Here is an 18875-nt window from a genome sequence, read left to right on the forward strand (position 1 = left end):
AACAAGATGATTATTAATGTTGTCATGGTTAAGTTATTAAACTGAAACTACACAGAACAAATATAATTGTATTTAAAACGCCTATTTTTACAGAACTTTTAAAGGGTATTCCAAATTTAGTACAATACTTGATTTAAATGTTACCTATATTTTTTTAAATTATACGTTGGCAATCCCAGAGAAAAACCATTTAACGAAGTTGTTTACTCTTAAAAACTAAGACTTCAAGATTTCACAAATTTTGTAGGGATTTTAAACAATTTCAATATATTTTTGAAGTTTTCAATGTTCAATTTTTACTAATGACGTAGTTTTACCTTGTCCAATGTCATAAAATGACAGATTCAAAACTAACAGCTGCTAAAACATTAAACCATTCAAAATGAAACACATTATTTTAAATCCTTCTTTTTTTTTAGTTTTGTTTCGTTAGTTTTTTATCGTTACTTAACTTCTTGATAAATTTAGGCAACATTTTCTTAAAAAACCGAAGTTTTTTTCAGTGTGGGTGTTGAGGTAGCATTTAAGAAATGGGGAAAAGCGCAGAAAATCTGGACATAAAATAAACCGTAGCACCGTTTAAAGGCATCGAAAGCCAAAAATATTTCATTTGATCTTGAAACAATCGCCATCAGTCGCGTCGATCGTTGTCAGTCTGATCACGTAAATTACTTCATTACAATCCTCCACGACATTTATGCACTATAGCATGATATCTTTATTCATTAATGGCCACTGTCCACTACTGTCATAGTCTGTGAATAAATGTTAACATTTTGTTAATGAAATGAATCATTTAAATAAATTGATTGAAATTGATGCAAAGAATGAAATGACTGCATGAATGAAATTAATGAATTGAACGAAATACATGAATTGAATATTGAAATGAATGAAATAAATGAAATTATTTAAATGTATAAAATTAATTAAATTAACAAAATTAATGTAATGAATAAAATTAATAAATGAATGAAATTAATGAAATAAATCTAATGAATGCAATGAAAGGAATGAATTGAATAAAATAATAATTTAAATGAATAAAATTAATTTAATTAACAAAATTAATGTAGCGAATTAAATTAATACATGAATAAAATGATGAATTAATTGAAATTAAGGAAGTGAATGAAATGAATGAAATTAACGAAATGAATCTAATGAATGAAATTAATGCAGTGAAACGAATGAATTGAATAACATTTATGAAATTTTTGAAATGTATGAAAATAATGAAATGAATAAAATGAATGAAATAAATAATGTAAAGAATGAAATTAATAAAATTAATGAATTTAATGAAAGGAATGAATTGAATAATATTAATTAAAATAATAAATTGAATGAATTGATTGAAATAAAAAAAAGTTTTGAAGTGAATGAAATTAAAAAATTTATGACATTTATTAAAAGAATGAAATTAATGAAATAAATGACATTCATCAAATTAATGACATTAGTGAAATGAATGCAACTAATCAAATTAATGAAATAATTGAAATTAATGAAATTATTGAAGTGAATGATGAATCATACGATGCGTTTTTAAGCTTACGCTTACATTTTATATTACCCCTGCAAATTAGGGTATCTGTATATTTGAAATGAATGAAATGAATGAAATTAATGAAATTAATGAAATTAATGAAATTAATGAAATTAATGAAATTAATGAAATGAATGAAGTGAATGAAATACATCAAAAGTACAATATGAATGAAAATTAATGAAAAATGAATGAAATGAATGAAAAATGAATGTAATGAATGAAATAAATGAGATGCAAATCGTTTTAGAAGAAATTTTCTTTTTATTAAAGAATCAACATTATTCTCAAATAAATATGAATAATTTATATTTTTAAAAACTTGAACTTTTCATTTTATAACTTTTATAATTTTCAAAATGTATTTTTAAGGCCTATGTCTAGGAAACACACACGGACTTTATAGGCTTGAGCACATATAAGTAAGTATTAAGTAAAATGTATAGTTGTTTACGATTTGCAACTTATCCTTGCCAAATTATAGTGACATAAAAATAAGTTTTGGCAAACGGCACCCATTGACAAAAAGAATGTGTTTTTTTTAATACTTTCTTTTGTGCAAGATTTTTTCAACAATTTGATACAAAAGTTTGGCCTTAAAGGTGCTACAATAACTTGTCAATAGCTTGACGCAAAAAAAGCCTTCCCCGCCTTGGGCACATAAACCGACCTACACCCAGCTTAGAAAAAGACAAAATAAAGCCTATAAAACGTCATTATTGGCAAAATAAGGTTTTGAGTGTGAAACCGATACTTAAGCCACCCGACGCCGCCGCCGCGCCGCCACTGTCAAGTGTGTGAATGTTTTATTTAAATGTAGGTCAATCAATTTGCGTTGCCGCACAATAAAAAACAATTTAATCATACGCTTGTGTTGCATAATAAACGCAGACACTCCACAATGTCTGGATCGGAAACGCCAATAGAAGGGTAGCACTATACCACATTGTATACGGTGCTGACTTTTGACGTTGAGGTCTATGATATCTGCCATTCCCAACTGAATCTCAAGAGTTTTTAACTCTGACTTTTTCTTGTTATTACCTTTAATCAAAAACTGAATAAATTGTTAATTTTAACTTCAACCAGCAGCGGCTATACTGACTGCTTACCGCCCAAGCCCGGTGCAATATTATTATTTAACACTTTATAAAGCGAAAGGAACGACGCGACGCACGTGTAGGTGGATACGTAAATATTGCTACTGTTGTGGATGCAAAATGCATTATAAATAAATGTGAAAGAGTCTTTTGTGGAATTGTTGGTGTAGTCAATAGTCATTTATGAATGACAATTAGATTTATTTGTACTTATTATTGCCAGGAGAGATTTTAATCGCGAGAGTGACCTTGAGTTAGCGGCGTGATTGTGATTGATTGTTTGACTTTTGTTTTTCTTGTTTCAATAGAACTTTCATTCAAAATTTAGGGCAATTTGCAAATCGAATAGATCTAATAAAAAGAGTGTAGTTGTTTTAAAACACTACTTTCATAATTCTTATTATTATTTATAAGATTACGTATAGATTAGGTAAACATGTTATGCCTCGGAATGAGTAAAAGTAAACTAAAAACAGAGTTTCGATGTTCTAAAAATTATACTAAAGTCTCTTAATATCTCGTGTCTGCTTTGTAAGCTATATTCACCGCCAATAGCAGAGAAAACCATTTTTCGTGATTATTTTGATTCTTTGGCTCCGGTGTTAACACTTTTATTTTAAATATCACGCATAATATTAATAGAAGTAGCCAAAAATTAAATTCAGTAAAAAAGTACTTGCTCTTTAAAATATTTAAGATTTTCCAGTTATCTAAAAAAAAGCCGTGTATGATACGAAATATAAAAAGAGGCAGGAATGCAACCGACACTGATACCTTCCCATCTGTACTGTCGATTTGTCTTGATTTAAAGTTTGTATAGTTGGGCTAAGAAAGTTTTTATTTGAATTATTCTTCAACATTTTAAAATACCAACAATATTTTTCATATCAAGAAAATATTAGTTTGAAAATCTAGTTTTGTTAAATAGATTTTTAGTCGAAAACAAATTTTTACCTATTTAAGTAGCATTTCTTAAATTTTTACAAATTGGATAAATGAAATTAATTTGAGAGATATCAAGAACCGAACATCAATTTTTAACAAATTTGTGTACTATTTTTTGTTGATTTTATTTTTGTATGAAAAAACGGACTTATAAGATTTTTATTAAAAAATACTGCTTATCGAAAAAATTAGTTGGAAGCCATAATCTCAAACTTTTGAAAAGATATTTGAGTCGAAATTCAATTTTACCAACTTTGAGTAATGCTTTTTTAAGGTTTTTATTTTCTATTAAAAAACTTTCGATTCAAATTTTCTCAAAATTTTACCAGATGTTAAAAGCGTTATTTTTCCTTGTACAAAATTTAGTTGGAGATAAAATTATTTGCATTCGTAAAATTTTCGAGGTGACAATGTTTTTTTTTAGTTCTTTTGATTAAAAACCTTTAACTTGACTTTTTCCCAAAAATATTCTTTTATTTCGACTCTAGGGACCTTAAAACGTAGAGAAATGTCAATATTTTCAATTTGACAAATCGGCAAACTACAATAGCTTCCTATGGGAAGTTAAAAATTAATATCAATATTAAGCATATGATGAATAGTTTTATTTCAGAACATTTCTTTTGTTAACGCGATCTATTGAATTGAATTTTTCTTAGAAAATATAAAACAGAATGAGATCATTTTGAAGTCAATGCTTTCATTTATTGCCGAAATTTCGACATGCGAACATCAATTTTTACCATTTTCGCGTATTGTTTTTTTGATTTTAATTCTTATGAAAAAACTGAGTTTTGGATTTTTACAAACATTTTACTAAATATCGAAATATTTTGAATAAGATGAAATTAGTTTGAAGCCGATTTCTTAAATTTTTAAAAAAATATTTGAGTCGAAAATCAATTTTTACCAACTTTTAGTATTAACTTAAATGATTTTTCTCAAAATTTTACCAGATGTTAAAATCGTTATTTTTCATTACATAAAATTATTTTGATGTTAATTTTATTTCTTGTTCTCAAATTATTCGACGTGGCAAACATTTTATTATATAAAATTTGATTGAAGTTGCTAAAGTTTTGGATTAGTGAGATATTTAGGGTCAACCAAAATGTTTACGTTTTTTTAATCGATATCTTTATTGATTCTTGAGATAGAAACCAAGAAAAATGGTATATATTTTCAAATATCTTTGATTTAGATTCTAGGGATCTTGAACCGTCGACATTTCAAATTAAGGATGACAAAAATAGTAAGAACCTTCGAAAAGGAAACACAAACATGAATATTTCCTACAAGTGGGTTTGAAATGCCTTCTGGATGGCTCGAATTTTTTTGTGGTGACAACTGTATTTTTGGTTTATCTTCACGAACGCTATAACCGTATTTTGAAGGATGCTGAATATAAAATCACAACCCTATAATTCTTCAGACATACTGCAACAAGAAAATAAATGCTTGTTGTTTTTACTGTATTGTCCCAAATGCAGATTTACTATTGAATAAGTGTGGGTGTTTTTTTGCCATAGCAATATAAAAAAAAGGTGAACATTTTGGTTAACCCTAAATATCTCAAGAATCAATAACGCAAGCGACTTGAATTAAATTTTATATTTATATTGCAGCGTGATACCAAACTAGTACATTTTTTGAAAAAATTCTAACTAACGGTTTTTTTATAAATCAAAAAAACTGAAACAAAATATTTGTCATCTCGAGTATTTTACGAAGAAAAAAAGATTATATCTCCAAAATGATTTTATGCAACGAAAAATAACGTTTTTGACATCTGGTAAAATTTTGATAAAAATCGAATCGAAAATCTAAAAAAAATTACTTAGATCGTAAAAATCGATTTTCGACTCAAATATTTTTTCAAAACATTGAGATTATTGGTTCAAATCAATTTTGTCTCATAAGAAATATTGTTTCCAACATTCGGTGAAATTTTGAGAAAAATCGAATTGACAGTTTTTTTTACAAAAAATAAAAACCTAAAAAAACAATACTAAAACATAGTAAAATTTACTTTCGACTCAAATATCTTTTTAAAAATTAAAAACTTTACTTTAAACATATTTTGTCTCACAAAAATATTACATTACATTACATTACATTACATTTCACACTACTATGCACATAAATGTGCAGAGTAGGGAACACAGCACCTTGAGCAATACATTCAGTAAATTTCGTATAAAAATCCAACAGTCTTTTTTTAATAAAAAATTTACAAAAGTACGAAAATTTGGTAAAAATTGATGTTGGGTTCTCGATATCTCGTGAACAATAGAAAATGTTGACTTCGAATTAATTTCATTCATCCAATTAATTGCTTAAGAATGAAAACTTTTAAGAAATTCTAATAAAATTGGTAAAAAATTGGTTTTCGACTTAAAATCTCGTTTACAAATATAGATTTTGAAATCAAACTATTTCATCATATGCATATATTTTTGGTAATTTAATTTTTTTTTAGAATAATTCAACTGTCAACTTTTTTAACAAAACACGAAAACCAACAAACATTTCAAGCAAGACAAACCTATAGACGGGATGGGAAGTTATCAGTGTGGGTCGCATCCCAGACTCTTTTTTTCAAAATGATTTTATAAAAGAAAAGATACTACTGATTTGAAATTATTTTTGACAATGAGTTTAAGTTGCTTGTCAGGTTAAAAATTAATTTTAAATAGTAAATGAGTTTAAAGTGAGTAGATTAAGTTACATGAGTAATGAGTATGCGTAAAATATCAAAATCTTTTTGGAATACTGTTTGCATTTTAAATGGCAGGAGTAGCAATAATACACTTTCAATTGAGTTAAATGCCCCCGCGAGCATTAGGGATTATTATTAAAAACTTGTAATGCCCAATCCGATTTCAAAAATTATTAATTTCACTATCCCAAATTTGGTCATCCCAGAATTATATTCCTCATTTAATATGATGAAACTAAATTCATGTTTGAGAAAAATGAAAAATAACGAAGCGTCTGGTCATAATGGTGTTCTAGTTGAGTCCTATAAACATGCCTCTCCAGAGTTTTGGAAAAAAATACATCTTAAGTTTCTTTAATAGAATATACAGTGAGAAGACAGTTTCTGAAAACTTTAGGTGCCTTAAGTCATATGTTTTTAAAAAGTTAAAAAGTATAACTGTGTTAAACTCATTGAGCAAATTATTCTTACAATAACTTTAAGAATTGGGTTAAACAAAACAATTTGATCAGTTTTCCAGCTATTGATCAAATCTTTGTATTAAGTTAATTTGCCAAGGCATTTATTGATACAAAGAAATGTCTATATATTTTCTTTGATCGCCTAAAAATTGCATATGACACAATCAATAGGCAATCATTGATATTGCATCTGTCCAAACTTTCTTTATTTATTAATTATGTTTAAAAACCTACCGCAGGAGGTATTACGATATGTGATGTTGTTATTAAGTTAATGATCCTTTATGCAGACGATCTCGTAATAATGGCTGATAAACCGTTTACTTTACAGCTTTAAATCAATAAGCTACAGAAGTGATTTGATAGATGGGATCTCGAAGTCTAAAATTATGGTTTTCAGATCATTCAACAGATATATATAGGTTATCTTCGCCACTGCAATCTTGGCGATGATATTATCGATTTTGTGGATGAATTTAAATAACTTGGTTATATACTTACATATAACTTAAATGTTTATGCACACGCAGGTGTTCTTATTTTATTTAGTGAGAACTATGTTGATACAGTTTCCAAATTTGAAGTCTACATTAGCTTGCATAGACCAGAAGCTTGAGCTTGATTTCCAAAGTAAGGACCGAAATACTAGAATACAATTTTAGACCGCATAGATTTGATTTGAATCACAGAATGAAAATATAGTACAATTTGTAGCGTTGTGTCCAATCTTACAGGAAATCCGAAGACTCCACTTTAACACTAGTTTTTTTTTTTGTTAAAAGAATCCATCAATATTTCGAATGGTGACCGTGGTTTTATAACTCTTAAAGGATGAACATATCACAAGAATTAGATGCATTGAAGTAGTTCTGTATGTTAGAGTACATCAAGTTGCAAAATTATTATCATGACAAAGAGACTGTGTTCCACTTGCTTTAAATTAAGTAAAGTGTTTTTTCTTTCTGTTTACGTAAAAGAATGTAATGTAAGCTAGGTCCTTTAAGTAAGTTTCTGTCAAATTAAAAATCAAACAAAGATCCATAAAAAAGATCCAACCACTCCTTGTTGATACTGGCTTTCGATAAAATTGCAGGTAGTCTATCATTAGAAAGATTTAAGTTTCGTTCGTTTTATGTAAGAAAAATGTAGCTGAAGGGATCTAAGACAACCTACGGTAAATTTTTTGGAGTAGTCCTAACTTAAAAATTTGTATATGGGGCAAAACTTTTAAAGCTCTTTTAAACCCTTATAAGAACAGTTGATAAACATATGTATTGAATCACCAAATTAATTTAAAAAAGAGTCTTTAAGCTTAATGGAAATTTAAGTAAATTAATGATTTGTCGGATTAATAAAAAGGCCTAAATAATTGTGTACATACGTCCGAATCATCATTTGAAAATAATACATTATTTTAGACTGCAGATAGTGAATGGTAAAAAGTTGATAACTAGAAGGTTAGGAAAATAGAAAATAATTCGTCCAATAGAAGAAATATTGTATTATCATAAAGTTTGGTAAAATTTACTGAAAATTAAATTTAAAATTTACTGAAAATTAATGAGAATTATAATATAAATTTAGCTGAAAAGTTAATAACATAAATTTTTTAAGTAAAACAAAATAAGATAAGCGTTTAATACCTTTTATTAGATTTTTTGAATAAGTAATAAGTATACTTACATTAATTTGGCACTTAATTCCTCCTATACGAACTTTTATATTGTATCAAATCATGTTTTCACAAAAAAAATATAGACATTGATTTTAATACATTATTATGGTGAGAACTTTTTTTTGTTCTGATTGTAGTTTCATATATTTATCATTTAAAAAATTATTCATATCATCATGCTCAAATGAAGATATTTCCAACACTAAACCTTAAGCTCATAAAATGCATTCTCCCATCAGCATTTCGAATATCTTTTGATGCATTTGTATTCCTTTGACTTATATGTGAATACATAAATCAAAACTAAACTTTTGTTCATCACCACTATATTCAACAACAACAAAATATATCCTTTAAAAAAATAACGAATTTAAAAAAAAAATATTCAAAGAAATAAAACAACAACAACGTTTATAACGTACCAACATTTTTGCCGAAGAAGAATTGAATGCGTGAACAATCATAATATGCAAGATAACTTTATATGCGAACATGTCAATAACCTTTGATATAATAAGAGGGACTTTTTGCCGACGATATTGTTCTCAGTTTTTTTTTTTTTCAAAAATACCTAAAAAAAAACAATCAATTGTCTAAAACCAAGCAAGATCCTGAAATACAATCGTCGTAAATGCACAAACAATCAAAGGCACTTACCCTCGTTTGAAAAGAAAACACACGCTGTTCATAGGGTTCATAGACTTCCTCCTCTTTAAAAGGTATATAGATGTAGTCGTATATAATGTCCTGCTCCTGATCAAAACATGTTTTCGAGGATATTTGAATTAGTATAAAATGCACGTCTTTTTGCCAGTCATAAAGCAAGCAATGTGGTTAGCAAATATTTTATTTTGTTTGCATTTCATTGTTGGTAATTTTGGCAAAGTGCAACGACCTACGATGTCTCCTGCTTACCCTTGTCTGGAATTGTTTTTTTATTTGTGTTATTTGATATAATCCTTTTTTCAAAGAGGATTATGCTTAAATCTCTATGTAATTGAATTTCCAAAATTATTTAATTTAAATTTAATTATATACGAATACAAACAAAAATTATACAAAGATTTATTTATCCTCAAAAAGAAACACTTTCTCACGTATGGATGAGTCCCTTAAACAAAACTGACCTACTTTATTCTCTGGTAACATCAGAATATTATAATCAAAACAAAGGAAAGATATACTGTTACGACCAAAATGTTGTTGCCCCAGTTTGCAAACAGTATTCAATTCTATATGTTTTTTTTTTTAATTTCTTGTCCCCCCAGAACATACAACATATAAAATTGTATATTCCAGAATCCATCAGGATATGTGACCACCTGCGCCGGATAGCACCCTCTGTCATTCATTTTGCCCATATACACCTATAGAGCTTTAATACCATATTTTCTTTGTTTTCTTGTTTTAAATTTGATTAAAATCCGAAGGGCTCTTGTCTAAACTCTGTAGGTTTTTTGTAGGTTTTTTGAATGAATGAAATTACAACAACATTGAAGGGTTCTCTTTTTTACAAGAGTTTTAACGTCCCATGTTTTCAATATTCGAGCTAGTGTTATGATGCAATCAACATACGGTCAGTAGAGTTAAATCTGAACATGTTTCTCGATTCTGTATAAAATGCACTAGTTTACTATAAGGGAAACTCGTTTCCTGGAGGCATGATATTTTCAAAAATTATGTTCAACAAGAAACGAATCAGAATGACATTATAATTCAAAATGTTCATAAATTAAGTTAAATGCAGATATAATGCAATACTAATTGGCATCAACAGAAATTTATATTTGTGCTCATATACTTAAAATTTAAAAATTTTATAAAACTGTTTTATTTAAATATACCTACACAAACTTTACCAATAATCGTTCAGATGAGTAACAAAACAACGAATATAATTAATTAGGAGGAAAACGAAAGAACTGATGTACAAACCTTAACTTTTAGGGAAAATGCGTTGTTTCAGAAACAAGTCGAAGTTTCATAAAAAAACACTATGCTTTATTTTACAATATGTTTTGCTTCGTAGTTCAATTCAAAAAACCTAATTTTTTTAAAATAATCATTTTTAAAGTCGAGTATAGAAAATAACCATGAGTTAAAATTTGTTTTTTGTTTTATAATGCAATCCATTTTCTCTAATTAACAAATGACAACTGTTTTATTTATAAATTTCAATCGTTCTTATCTGGTGGGAACATTAAACAAATTAGAATTTTGATAATCAAATACCAAACTTCAATTGCTAAATATCTTAACTTTTGCTAGATTTGTTTGTTCAAAGCCTGAATGAGTTTATTACTTTCTTGCAAAAGACATATATTTACATTTAAAATAGTTTGATGTGTGAAGAGTATTTTTTTTAAGAGGTATAAAACTTTGAAATGGAATAAAGCAAAAAGTTTTTTTTTTAAATTGACATGAAATGTACTTTATTCGAATGATAATCTTCTTTATGGATAATTTAAATATGATTTCTTGCATATAACTTCCACGACTGTTGTAGTCGCTAACTTATCGGGATGTCTAATGATATTTTCCAGATCATCAATCGTGTCAGGATTATCGGCGTAGTTATTTTACCTACCTAAAGAGTCTGTTCTTGTGTGTATCCCGTTGGTGTCTCAAAACACATTTGAGGACTATATATACTCGTAAACAAAAATCCCTTTTAAAAAAAAGTACCATGATTTTTTAAATAATTTGTCAGAATTTTAATGCTTTGTGCACTTCTGCAGGCAGAGACACTGGGCAACTTTTTTTTAAGAAGACAAGATTGAAAAATCGAGGTTGCACTTGAAACTATATTAGTTTAATTATATTAGATTTTGAATAAAATAGCATTTTGATAATCAATGATATAAAGTCTTAATTTTATGTGCACTTTGTCATGATAACACTTCAGTTCGGGTTCAAGGCGGGTCATGACACAATTCATGCTGCGTTTAATCTCGTTTCTGATATCCAATGGAATAAATCAAAACAACAATGCACAGGTGCTGTTCTGGTTGATTTGGAAAAGGCCTTTGACACCGTATGGTTAGAAGGTCTTAACCTAAAACTGAGCTGGCTTGGCATAAGCAAGCTATTGTTGTATATACTTTATGATATGCTTAACGGTAGAAAATTTGTTGTCAAAAGTGGCAATGTAACTTTTACCACAACATTCTCAATTAAAAGTGGTCTTTAACAGGGAGCGGTGAATTCGCTAATTCTCTTCAGCACTTACACCAGCGATCTGATAGGAGGTCTTACAAAGGCAATTGCGTACGCCGACGATCTAATTACGTACAGAACGGCCCGAAAGGTTGAGGTTATTACAATTCTCTTGCAGCGGGATTTCGACAAGATTCAGCCATATTGTGACGACTGGAAACTGAGAATAAATGTCCAGAAGTCGGAGATAATTCTGTTCCGGACTCCGTTGGCCAGGGCCATGAGGGATACGTGTAAGAATTGGCGCAAGATGGTCATCGATGATCTTTACAGGCAGCCATAAGCGAGCAAAAGTGTAGTGAAGTACCTCGGTATCTGGTTAGATCAGTGTTTATATTTCAACATACATATAAATGCTGCTCTGACCAGAGCCAGAGGAGCCTTCGCTTTGACGAAACGGCTGTTTTTTAGCAGTCAGCTTGACCCCAGAGTGAAAGTTATTTGCTACATGGCCCTCATACGGCCGATGATCGTTTATGGTTGTCGTGTGTGGTTCAACGTTGCCCCTTTCCAGTGTCGGCAGTGTTTGGGACGCTGTATCGGCTTGTATGGAACAGCCGAATCTTCTTACGTGCATTACTATTCCAACGAGGTCCTTTACAACGGGACTCGAACGAAAAGAATTGACAATTTCGTGATAAAAACTCGTTCAAGGTCACATTGCAAGAGCTATGTCTTCGACCAACAATTTAATTTTCAAGGCGTTCCATCCGAACGACGAGTATTTTGAAAGTGCACGCTTGAGCGGCTTCATTCCACCAGAGGCATTCCTCTTTTTTGATAGATGCGGTCTGATACAGGATAGATTGGCAGTTCCGCTAATCTACCACGTCAGATTGAGCAGAGCTCCTTCGTTTCAGTAGGGCTGTGTCCGAACGGGACCGAACTGATAGAGTGAAGCAGGAGAACCAATTATGGTGGCTTCAATCGGCACTTGATAGTGGGTAGTCGGGATGGGGTTTTAAACCTTGGCCGGCTTACACACTTGTTTTATAGTTTAAGGGTTTAGTTTTAAGTAGAATAGGCATGGTGGCACAAAAAGAAATAGAAAAAAAATACAAAACAAAAAAAAAATACAAACAAAAATAAGAAAAACATTTAAAAAAAACATGGAATAAAAAAAAATAAAATGAAAAGATAACAAAATATGAACAACAAAATGTTAGATAGTTAGATTTGCTACTGTGGTTGTTCTAGTTTTGAGAAGTTTGTAGGTAGAATAGGCAGTTTAAGTTAGTTTTAAGTTTTATATTAAGGACCTTATTTTAAGTAGTTTTTAAGTAAAAATAAAATAAGATATCGATATCAGTTTTTTTTTAATTTTCTAATAAATACAAAAATAAATAAAATATAAATTGAAGTAAAAAAGATCTCAGGGCCAAAAGGCATTAGTATTAAGTGTTTAACTTAGAGTGCCGGTATGGGACCATTAAGTGAGTTGTAAATTATGGTTAATTAGGCTAGTGTTATGAATTTTTGTCTAGCTTCAAGATAAGTTTAAGATTGAAGTAATAAAAATGAATTAAAAAAAATTAATTAAGCGATGCATTTTAAAAAATGTCACACTTTTAACTAAAAAATATCGTTTTACAACTTAGATTGACAGATGTCAAATTCCGGGCCAATAGTTTTGAAACCGCAAAATGGATAATCCCCTAATTCTGTAGCATATAGTTTTCAAATCTTATTTTTGGATTCTTACCAAAAGAAAGAAGAAGAAGAAAAGTTATTTTAGGGTTTTGGACGAATGAAGGCTTTATTTATTACAGCCAGATGAGAAGGGGTCACAAATATCTTACAACTTATTATAAGCATTGAAACCAATGAAACTAGACTAGACTAAGACCGTTGACTTAGGAATTTGCTATATTATATTTTTCCTTAAAAGAAAACGTGAGAAGGATTTTCAAAAATTCTGTTAAAATCCTACCACAAAGAATACTCAAAATATATGTACGAACAAATAGTTCAGTGTTTTTTTACTTACTTTTTTAAATAAAAATCCTGATGGATATAAAAGTTCCTAAAGTCAAATATCGAGGTTCATGAAAAATATACATTATTAAAACTAGAATTGAATTTTTGTTTCATCTTTGCTACTGCATTATGAAACATACTAAAACCTCAACTTCTATTAAGTAATTTTTGTTTTTGAAAAAATAAAATGTTACAAAAGTATTTTTGGGTGTTTTATAATATTCAAAATTATACCTCAAATAAAACGAAAGATTTAAAAATTCTTATATACTTTCTTTAAGGTTTCTTTAAAATTGCAATAATGGCCTTTGAAACATGTTGCTGAATGAAAAAAAATTGGAGAATTGTTGACCACTTGCTTCTTGAACATACTGTACCTGATGCTGAAAGACAAACAAAAACCTCATTCAAGCAGATGATATTGATCCAGCACTGTGCAGTGTTTGCATCTAAAAAAAGAAGACAACCAACATGCGGACCTACAAGTCTGCTGTGAAAATCCAGTTGATGCTCCATCAAATTCAAGGCCGGTAATGTGTTGTTACTTGCATCACCGTTGCCATCACATCCCCGCCAGAAAGAATATTTAAACATTCTTGTTTTCTGATCCGTCCTCACTCGCTCGCTAACTAAAAATGTTGTCTGCAAAAAATGGTACAGGAAAAATGTTCTTTGTCGATTCCCTGCTGGACCAAAATGTTTTAGCGAGCGGTGCATTGTTTGTTCCTTACATCCTCGACCAAGTGCTACTGCAATTTTGCTTGTTGTTTTTGTTCTTGCCACTAACGACGACAACGACGACGAAAACGACGATGACGGAGACGTTGAGATGATCCGCTCACAGTTACGCACCTGGCTAACAATTGCATCTTAATATGATGCGATGCAAGAAGAAAAAACACAGACAAGATGCAATTGAAGTGAAGTTTCCCTTTCTTTGGAGTCGATGACCAGATTCCATTCAGCAAAATAAAAATCCAACATAAAAGATGCGAAAAAAATGAGATGCATCCGAGACATAAAAACTTATAAAAAACAAAAAAATTAAAAGGATAACAAAAGGGTTAGGAATGAAGGACCGTTGTTGTTATTTTTTTCTTCTTCAATTTCAGCGACATCGAAATGGGTATAAATACGTGTACCTTGCTGCGGATCTGGTATTCAGTGTTTAGTGTTGAGTAAAGGGAGGACAATCTAAAAGCGTTCGCAGTGAACTTTTTCTCAGAAATGACATTCAAGGTTCGCCGTCGGCATTTTTAGTTTCTTACTTGGATTAAAAGGATATCACAATTTTAAAAAATTTAAAATCTTAATTTTTAACTTTCTATTTATAGTTTGTTGTACTTTTCGCCTCAATCGCGGTGGTGGTGCGAGCTGGCTTATTGCCAGTCGAGGTCAAAACAGTCGCCCATCAACCGGTGCCGGTATTGGACGAGGCCGAGGAGGAATACGATCCGCATCCGCAATACAAATTTGCATACGATGTGGAAGATGTCATTTCTGGGGACTCGAAGAGACAAGTTGAAGCTCGTGACGGTGATGTTGTTCGGGGCCAATACGCACTCAACGATGCCGATGGATTTCGTCGGACAGTCCAGTATATGGCTGATCCAGTTAATGGCTTTAATGCTGTTGTCCGTCGTGAGCCATTGATGGTGGTGAAAGGTGTCGACGATGGAGTTGTTGGTGTCGTTCCTGATGTCACAAGTGGTGCAGTTCGTAAGACTCCATCTCTATCTCCATCAACTGCTGGTGTGGCATTTTCATCTGCTTCTGGCCCTGATGTTATCACTGTCGCTCATCATTAAAACATTGAATCGCAAATGTTTCTGCTTGGAGACTGACTACAAACGCTGTTTCGGCCATTGAATAAAAATTTAATTTGTGATCATAGTTTAGGTATAAATAATAAAAAACGTACAATAGGTGAAATTTGTTTGTTTTATTTTCTATTTTCTGATTGAAGTGGAAAACATATTTTGAATTTAACGTAATCTCTAACAACTTTTGTTTGTGTCTTTGTTAGGATTTATTTGTTTGTAAAAAACACTGACACTTCGATTTTTTTAAAACCGTTAAAAATGTTATTGAAATCACTAGGATAATGGTTCAAGAGTTATTCTGGGTCAACCTCGGAAGGTCATTTCAGCATCTTTTGATATCATCACTTGTAAACCAATTTGTGTAAAGTCGATATCCTTATTACAGAACTCGAGGACGAGCAAATGCACTCCAAACATACGAACGTATAACGAAGAGTTTATATCTTCCTTCCATACTAACGTAAGGTCGCGCTACAGTCCTGTATGAACCAGGGTCTCAAACTTCTCTATGTAGCTCAGTCTCTGTCTAAATGTCTCCAGTTTCGAACACCAAGTTAGTTGATGTCGCTTTTCACTTGTGCTAGTCACCTGATCTACGGTCTTCCTCTACTGTGCTGTCCTTTCCGGGCCGGAGGATTAGTTCCCATGGGCACTGAGTGACCTAGCCATCTCAGTCATTGGACTCTTATCCTTCTGGCTAAGTCTTAGTCACCATACAGGTCGTCGTTCCATCTTCTCGTCCACTTACCCTCTATCCATACGGGAACGTAGATCACGCGAGGAAATTTTCTTATGAAACGACCCAAGGTGCTTTTGTTACAGATCATGATTCTGCACGTTAAAGCATGACGGGGATGATGAAGGTCTTATATAGCCAAACTTTGGTTGCTACAGCGGTTTGAAAGAGTAATTCTTTGCTTGATATCATCGCTGGTGTTGTTTTCTGTGTTCATAGCGGAAGCTAGGTAGACAAAGTCCTTAACTACCTAGAAGTAATGTCTGTGACGATGGTGACGTTTTGACCAAGACGTCGGTGTTGTAGGCCCTTCATTAGAGAAGCACCGAGCTACTAATTGACAATAATACAAGAGTTCTCACTTCGTCGATTTAGATCCACGATTACTAGATGTAACTTCTACTCGAAAATCGAAGAATGATAGATTATCTAAGGGGCTAAAAATTATTAGTCTATGTATTTAACATAGCATTGATTTCGAACATTTGTACCAACAAACATTTTTTTATAGAGTAACAGTCTTATTTAAAAACGCTGTATAGAGCCTACATAAAGTTATGTTATCTCTATAATGCCTCTAAACACAAAAATGCTATTTATAAAACTTATACAAGGTTGCATAGTCCCATAATAAGCTAAACGCGTTTTGAGGTTGAATAGAGCCTACATAAGGAAATTATTGTTATTATTATTTCGTAAATGTCATTTTGATTTCTCTCCTCTCTTTTTGAAATTAAAATAAAAACAATAATGCCTCTCGAGTTTAGCTCGTGAGCCGAAGAAACGAAGAATCTAAAAAAAATATAGATTTTCGAAAGAGAATATCATACAAATAATTGGAATTATTTTGTTATATTTTAGTTGCTATGACAACTAGCAGATTTTATAGTACTTTTGGCACTTTTTTTGATATAAGCATTGTATAACTAAAATTTATAGCAGATTTTTTTATAAATAGGAATTTTTGCAACGTTACATAGAGCCTACATAAATCCTTATTCACTGTATAACTATTCATCTGTTTAGCGAATTCTATTAAATAAGACTGTAAATATTTTAGATAATAATCGTCTTACTAAAACTTTTGATTCTGTTCAAATAAATAAGCTTAAGTCATTATTCATCATCCTTAATTTCAAAACAAATTAAATTCTTTAAAAAAAAACTGAGAAGTCTCATGAAAATTTTATTTCGAGGCATTTTGGGAGTTTTTTTGTTTAAATTTCGAACCACGCAGGGATTTAATTATGTTTTCTGTTGCTTATGAGATTTTAAGATCATATGTTAAAACCATTTTTCATATTTTTGGCACAATTCATCTATGTCAAGTAAGCTTCAACAGAGTGAAGGTGTTTGCCTAGCTTCTTCAACTTATTACATTTCTGGCTACTTCTAATTTTTGAAGAATAACCATTGAACAATACAATTTCACGTGTAACAATCTACAGCTTCCTACTTTGTCCATGAAAGAGTTATAGTTATATAGATAAATAAAATCATTTCGTTATAAATAATTTTTTATTAACATTTAATTTCATCAAACATTTGGCATATTCGCATCAATCAACAAGTAAACTCGTAACAATTCCTTAATGATGGTAGGCATAAGCTGGAGCAGCATATGAGATTGGGCTTGATTTCACCAAGGTCTGGGTTGTGTAGGCAGCTGGGGCATGGGAGTAAGCAACTGGAGCAGCAGCATAAGTCTGAGTGTATCCGGTGGGTGCAGCATAACCAAGATGAGCTGATTTTACTATAGCAGCAGCATAGGTCACAGGAGCTGACTTGATGAGAGCTGGAGCAGCAGCATAAGCAACTGGAGCGGAATTAACGGCCTTTACAACATGTCCGAGTGGCTCACGGTGGACAACAGCATTGAATCCATGAACGGAGTCAGCAGTGTATTGGACAGTCCTCTTGTGGCCATCGGAATCGATGAGGGAGTATTCTCCTTGGACAAGATCTCCATCACGGGTCTCAATTTGGTTCTTGACATCTCCGGTGGAAGCATCATTCACAGCATAAGAGAACTGGTATTGAGGATGAGGATCGTGAGATTCGTGGGACTTAATCAGCACGGGTTGAGCAGCATGGTATTCCTGGTGAACGGGAATGAGTCCAGCGCTAGCCACAGCAACGAATGCAAGAGCAACAATGAACTAAAATTACAAAAACACAAAATATTAGAATATTTCTAAAGGATTATTTTTTGAGTATAGGATTCTTACTTTGAATGCCATTCTTGATGAAATTAATAATAAGATACTTTCCGTTGAGTGGAGAAGTTGTTAATGATACCTAATCAAGATCAAGCATATACCGTTTATACTTTTATTCGCCTCTTTAGACACACTTGAGAGGAAAGACCAATTAAACTTGATTTTGTATTTTTCATTGGTGTTTTAGGGTTGAATAAAGTTTTCAAAATTGAATTGTAAGTTCATGAAGGAAAGTGAGTCAGATGGATTGTAGAAATTCAAGTTCAACGAAAAGACAACGTATAGTACATAGTTGTTGTTGGTGCTATTGTAGGGTTATTGCTTATTGCATTCATATAGTTTAATAAGCCTTGCTGAGCGCTTTTCGTATTAACTTAGTTTACTTTCTTTGACTTTACGCATACCTTGGCTTATATTACAAGGTCAATAATGTGAGAAGTTTTTTAGCAATAACA

At 31.1% G+C, this 18875-nt stretch overlaps 3 protein-coding genes across 3 annotated transcripts in view; 2 read left to right on the top strand and 1 right to left on the bottom strand.

Moving 5' to 3' along the window:
- LOC129941087 (uncharacterized) overlaps window positions 1-18875 on the top strand; it is a 43181-nt gene that overhangs the window by 17759 nt on the left and 6547 nt on the right. The window contains exon 4 of the mRNA XM_056049635.1: window positions 14977-15361. Within this exon, the coding sequence (XP_055905610.1) occupies window positions 14977-15361 (385 nt within the window). The remainder of the gene's footprint in view (window positions 1-14976; window positions 15362-18875) is intronic.
- Window positions 14755-15574, top strand: LOC129953651 (larval cuticle protein A2B-like). Its single transcript, XM_056066974.1, has 2 exons — window positions 14755-14881; window positions 14977-15574. Exons 1-2 carry the CDS (start codon window positions 14870-14872, stop codon window positions 15448-15450), a joined length of 486 nt encoding a protein of 161 aa, XP_055922949.1. The 5' UTR covers window positions 14755-14869; the 3' UTR covers window positions 15451-15574.
- Window positions 17701-18546, bottom strand: LOC129953650 (larval cuticle protein A2B-like). Its single transcript, XM_056066973.1, has 2 exons — window positions 18430-18546; window positions 17701-18360 (listed from the first exon to the last, which is right to left on the bottom strand). Exons 1-2 carry the CDS (start codon window positions 18439-18441, stop codon window positions 17791-17793), a joined length of 582 nt encoding a protein of 193 aa, XP_055922948.1. The 5' UTR covers window positions 18442-18546; the 3' UTR covers window positions 17701-17790.

The sequence above is a fragment of the Eupeodes corollae genome, chromosome 1 (assembly GCF_945859685.1).
Source record: "Eupeodes corollae chromosome 1, idEupCoro1.1, whole genome shotgun sequence".
NCBI lineage: Eukaryota > Metazoa > Arthropoda > Insecta > Diptera > Syrphidae > Eupeodes > Eupeodes corollae.